We start from the raw sequence: 6,475 nt of genomic DNA on the forward strand, positions 1-6,475 counted from the left end.
TCTTCATGACCCAAGGTATCAATATGTCTTCATTTCAGCCATTACAAAAGTACAGTTAAGGTAGAAAAGTATAGTTGAGATGGCAGATAGACATCTACGACTTATCACCCAAAGCAAGGTCCCTATTATATCTTGTTTATGTTAGAATTTTTTAAATCTTTTCATTTCCATGGGTTAATATGGATGTAGGCAGCCCCTCTTCACAGAGTTAACACTTCACTATGAGTCTTTTTGAGTTTGGGGAATATATACAAAAGAATCCTTTTTAACTTGCCCTTTCATCTCCAGTCATGCCCTTTTATCTTCCCTAGTAATTAGTCCCAATCATAAAAATGGCCTTAAAATAATTCTAAGATTTCAGAAGACACTGATGGATATTCTCTTTACCATCAAAGGTCCTTGTATGCATTATGTGACCTTTCTACAAATAACTCAGAAAAATGCCTTGAGGCCTAAAGGACACACTTCAAATCATTTCAGGAAGGGATAATACCAATTTTTAACTACTTGAAAAAAAAAACAGGTAATTGAAGCTGTAGTGTCTCTTTTGACATCTATAATTGTTTGCTTTGGAATAAGCAAAAACCAAAACAACACATCAGGCAGGGATCACATGAAACTAGAGACCCCAATAAGAAGTACAAGCTAAAAATTAAAAGATTCAAGAAGAGTTCAAAAAGATTCCTCAGTAAAATATGCAAAATGGATTATGAAAGAAAGTTTGGGGAACATTCAGAGTCTCTGAGGGTGATTTAGAAGGTCATCCATGTGCTTCTACAACATTCTGCTTGTTCCCATTGTCAGGAAGAGAGCTCTGGGAGAAATGATGAGGTTATTAGAAATCCAGATATCAGACCAACACAAGCCTGAGACCCTACTTCTATATCTAACACAGCAACTTTCCTTCACATGAATCGTCTATCTTGAAGTATTTAACTGGAACTTGAGCATTTGTACCCAAGACTCATTGATTGTTATTCAATCCTGTTAAATTTCATCTTTTTAAGAAGAGTAACAATAATAAATGTATTTAGATCAACATTTTTATAGATTGTTTATTAGTGTTGAAGTATAAATAAAAAGTAAGAAGCAGGTTGTGCCTACTTTGCCATGTGTTCCTGCTAGATTGGGAGATAGTTTGGATAGAGTTAGTCTCCACAAATCCAAGAAATAATGGATTCAAATCTCACCATATATATATATATATGTATATATATGCATATGTGTGTATTGTGTGTATGTGTATATATATATATTGTATGACCCTATGCAAACCAATTCATCTCTCAATGCCCTAAATGCTTTCTAAAACTCATAGGTGGGGGGGCAGCTAGGTGGTGCAGTGGATAGAGCACCAGCCCTGGAGTCAGGAGTACCTGAGTTCAAATCCGATCTCAGACACTTAATAATTACCTAGCTGTGTGGCCTTGGGCAAGCCACTTAACCCCATTGCCCTGCAAAGCCACTTAACCCCATTGCCATCTCAAAGCAATCCATAGCCATATGAAAAAATGCTCTAAATCATTAATTATTAGAGAAATGCAAATTAAAGCTTTGCTGAGGTACCACCTCACACCTCTCAGATTGGCCAGTATGACCAGGAAGGATAATGATCATTGTTGGAAGGGATGTGGGAAATCTGGGACACTATTACACTGTTGGTGGAGCTGTGAACTCATCCAACCCTTCTGGAAAGCTATTTGGAACTATGCCCAAAGGGCAACAAAAATGTGCATACCCTTTGACCCAGCAATACCACTACTGGGTCTATACCCTGAAGAGATGAGGAAAAAGGGTAAAAACATTACTTGTACAAATATATTTATAGCAGCCCTGTTTGTGGTGGCAAAGAACTGGAAATCCAGTAAATGTCCTTCGATTGGGGAATGGCTTAGCAAACTGTGGTATATGTATGTCATGGAACACTATTGTTCTATTAGAAACCAGGAGGAACAGGATTTCAGGGAAACCTGGAGGGATTTGAATGAACTGATGCTGAGTGAGATGAGCAGAACCAGAAAAACACTGTACACCCTAACAGCAACATGGGAGTGATGTTCAGCCTTGAAGGACTTGCTCATTCCATCAGCGCAACAATTGGGAACAATTTTTGGCTGTCTGCAAAGGAAAGTACCATCTGTATCCAGATAAGGAGCTGTGGAGTTTGAACAAAGTACAAGGACTATTCCCTTTAATTCGGAAAAAAAACCCAGATGTCTTATGGTCTGAGAATTTTGTTCTCTTTAAGGATATGATTTCTCTCTCATCACACCCAATTTGGATCAAGGTACAACATGGAAACAAAGTAAAGACTGACAGAGTGCTATCTGTGGGGTGGGGGTGGGGGGAGGGAAGCAAGATTGGGGGAAAACTGTAAAACTCAAATAATATCTTTAATAAAAATTTAAAAAAAAGAATGATTTTCCTCCCCTGATAGTTCCCTTTGACTGTTGAAATGAAAGGTCCAGTTTCTATCTATTCAGCAAAGTAAACTAAACATTTTAGTGAATATATTTAAGAAAGGTCATTTGGTATTTAGGAAATATAGAAAAATTATAATGTGAGCTGGGTTGTGGTACAATAAATTATAATTACAGATGATTTAAGAGCTATATGAAAGGATCATCTGGAGGAAAGTATCTAAGAAAAGCCTCCATTCTCATCCCACTCTGTGTCAATCGTCAATTAAAAAGATTGTTGTAAGAAACAGCTAAATGGAGCCTTGATTTTGATGGGAGACTCACCTGTTAAGGGTGGAAAATTCAATGCAAGGTGTGGAACTGAGTTTTATCTTTTGAAAACTGATGGGATAGTAATGCATGAATTTACATAAAATTGAAATTAAAATTTTCAGACAATCAATTTGATTCTAGCATAATACTGAGCATGTTCACTTCTTGATACCCACTGTCTGTCTTCTCAACTTCCTCCTCTCCCTCTTTCAGATATATTTTAGACCATAAACTTAATGCATTGGACACTGAAAGCAGTGTCCAAAGAAAGCTATATTTGAGTAAAAAAAAAATACTGATTGAAAATGAGAGGTTGAATAGGTCAACTTAGGGCAGTCCTCAGTCTTTGTTTCTCTGGAAAGTAGCCCCTATTCCTATAGTCTTCACCTCATTTCCATACCATTTCAAAAAAAAATGAGGGACTATCACCACTGGTTTTTCTATTTTATTAATCCATGAAACATTCCAAAATCATTCATTTTATCTTCTATTTATTTGTTTCTTCATTTCTTATTTGAGAAAGCATTTATTGTGTTCCTATTGTATGCTTAGCATTATATCTATTGGGTCTTTAGAGCTATGTTAAGTAGAGTAAAGGTCATCTGTCCTCCAGCAGTGTACAATTTAACTAGGGAGGCCAAAGATCATGGGTGTGTCTAAAGTATAAGTCACGCTATATCTTTAATGCTCATGATACTCTTCTGTCTGGTACTATTCTTTGCTTTTATAGTCATCATTTATTACTTTCCTTATTCCTTTCTTCGATGTATTTTTTTTCCTAACTAAAATAGCGAGTTAGATACAGGACAGGTATTTGTACCATTTCCAGTAATGTGGATGAGTTTCTTAAAATTTCAATATTTTGCAATTGATCATGTTGGCAGGAAATCTTTTTAATTATTAAGTAATAAATAGAATCAAGCAATCAGATTGCAGAGTCAAGATGACAAAAGGAAATAAATCATTCATCATTTTTCTAACCAAATACTTGCCAATTTCCCATGCATCCAAATATATGTCAGTCTCAAAAGAAACCTATTCCTGTTTTTCTTATCAGAGCTGTCTTCATAATATGTCATAATATATATGTCTTCATAATTTCAATATTTCCCATCCTTCCTAAGCTAATCTTCTCCTTAGAATCATAGTTTGGGAAATCTAACAAAACCTTTCTCTGAATACTTTGAAAAGATATCTTCCCAAATTTAAGATGCATATCAGACCATTTCTTGAATTTCTTTTTTTCTATAATAAAGGAAGCCTATGATTTCTAAAATATATGCCCCTAGATCTGATTCTGGGTAAAGAAATAGCTCAAGAAATGGAAGAATAAGTAAAGAATAACCACTTCAGGGACTACAGGACTTTAGATAATATCACAAGGTATGTCGAGACTTGATTGACAATATTCATTGGCAAGTTGATGCTTGGGGTGGGGGGGAAGGTCTAACCTAAGAAATGTCCAAGCTAGGAAGTTTCAATAGTAAGGAATGGTTACCTAATCTGGGAGGCAAGTATGAAGTCAGAAACATAAGAGTAAAGGATCTCTCTTCATGAATGGGATATTGAATAGATGTTGATACCATTTCCAACAGTGTGGATAGGCATTCTACAGTTTCAATATTTAGCAACTGATCAAGTTGGTAGGAAGCCTTTTTTAATTATTAGGAATAAAAGGAGTTCAACTATCGGGCTACATAGTAATGTTAAACACAAAGGAATAATTAATTCTCCTTATGTTTTCTTCCTATATAGCTCATATTTGATCACTACCAACTCTCACAAATAACATTATTATTTCTTTACAGATGTGCAGTCATTCTTTTCTTGGGTCTAGAAGAAAACCATGTTTTCAGCAATGAGTGGAAGATATGCAACCATCATTCATCCGGGGAAAGAAAAGTTTTATCATTTTGTGATGTGAAAGTCTTCATTAAAACTTGAAATTCAGACAACAACACTTTCATTTATACTCCTTATACTTTTTTATCATCTTTTGGTGACCAAGAGATAACTAGGCATCTTGGATCTCCTGAAAGATCATATGCTTATGATGGCAAAGAGAACAGTTTTGGTGAATATATTTTCTTCACCACAATGTATCTGTAACATTTTTGAAACATTCTTTCTTCAATTAATGAGAATCCAGGTAGCAAAGAGTTAAAGAATGAGATAAAATGAATTTATCAGAATTTATTATACAGAATCTATCAACCGATTTAAAGAATTAACCATAGAGCAGAACCAAGAGAAAATTGTACACATTACCAACATTATGATGATCAGTTTTGATGGATGCAGTTCTCGGCAGTTCAGGGAGCTAGGACAACCCTGGGAGATCTGTTATGGACAGTGCCATCCAGACAAAACAAAACAAAACAACAAAAACTACAAAATATATAAACACTATGTTCACTTTTTAAATTTTTTTTCTTATGTTTTTCTTTCCTATCCCATTGTTTTATTTTTCCCTTAGTCCTAATTCCTCATACACAAAACGACTAATATGTAGACATATTAAATACAAATGTACATGTTCAATGTTCACTATACTGAAGAGAGGGGGATGAAAAAGGAGAATGGAAGAAAATTCTGTAACATAAATATGTATGTAATTGGAAGGATAAAATAAAATGCCAATAAGGAAAAAAATTAACCATATAAAAAATTTTGGTGCCATGTTATTTAGACTATTCCTAAGAGCAACAAATAAATTCTTAGGATAACTTGCAGATACAACATGGAGATGAGGAGGACTCTGCATTCTAGTGACAGACTCTGCACTTTGCAAATTGAATCAGATGGCTAATTGAACTGTACCCTCACATATCTCATTTCAGCTCCAGTGCTATCTAGAGATAAACGTCCCCTCCAGTTCAGCATATCCAGTCCCTATGGGTCTCCTGAAAGAGCTATGGATGGATTTCTATTCGGTGATTTTGAAAAAAAGTTCTTGTATTCAAACACACTGAGAGAAAAATCCCTGGTGGATCGTAGATTTGGGTTCAACACAAACTGTGGAATCTGTGGCAATCACCACCCCAAAAGGTTGTTGTACTGAAGAATTATATGGAGCATTGATGCTGGTAGGGGACTCCTTTGATAATGGAGGCTCATTCAATTCCAGGAATGAATCAAAACTTCATTTCTTGAAAATAAAACAAGATAATATTTGCAAAGGGATTTTCAATATGTAAATGTTAACTACTATATAAAATGCTTAATATATAAAAAGCAATATATAAATGTTAACTACTATATAAAAGCAATATATAAAATGTTAACTACCATATAAAATGCTTTAAAGCTATTATTGTAGCAAAATATGTAATTCAGTTCCCTTTAGAAATGATGCTCTAGTTCCTTCTGGCGGCAAACCTGACAAGAAATGAAAAATGGTTCAGCACCTGATATATCGGCATAGGTTGTCCTACAATACTGCTTCCAAAAAAACTCAACTGTTACAAACTCCAGGTAACAGGATTGTTTACCTTTACACCAAGAAAGTTGGAAAAGTACCAGAATCAGCCTGTGATGTGTGCCCAAGAAGACTTCAAGGTACAGTAAGACCTAAAGTTCTTATGAGGCTATCAAAGACAAAAAAGCATGTCAGCAGGGCTTATGGTGGTTCCATGTGTGCTAAATGTGTCCATGACAGGATCAAGCATGCTTTCCTGATTGAAGAGCAGAAAATTGTTGTGAAGGTGTTGAAGGCACAAGCACAGAGTCAAAAGAGTAAATAA

At 35.2% G+C, this 6,475-nt stretch overlaps 1 protein-coding gene across 1 annotated transcript; it reads left to right on the forward strand.

The window, feature by feature from the left end:
* Nucleotides 1–6,127: 6,127 nt before the first annotated feature.
* LOC141493947 (large ribosomal subunit protein eL34-like) lies at nucleotides 6,128–6,475 on the forward strand. The gene has a single exon (XM_074195177.1). It carries the CDS (start codon nucleotides 6,128–6,130, stop codon nucleotides 6,473–6,475), a length of 348 nt encoding a protein of 115 aa, XP_074051278.1.

The sequence above is a fragment of the Macrotis lagotis genome, chromosome 7 (assembly GCF_037893015.1).
Source record: "Macrotis lagotis isolate mMagLag1 chromosome 7, bilby.v1.9.chrom.fasta, whole genome shotgun sequence".
Lineage (NCBI taxonomy): Eukaryota > Metazoa > Chordata > Mammalia > Peramelemorphia > Peramelidae > Macrotis > Macrotis lagotis.

Excerpts from the sequence above, each read along its gene's own strand:
- LOC141493947 (XM_074195177.1), top strand. The coding sequence starts at position 6,128 with ATGGTTCAGCACCTGATATATCGGCATAGGTTGTCCTACAATACTGCT.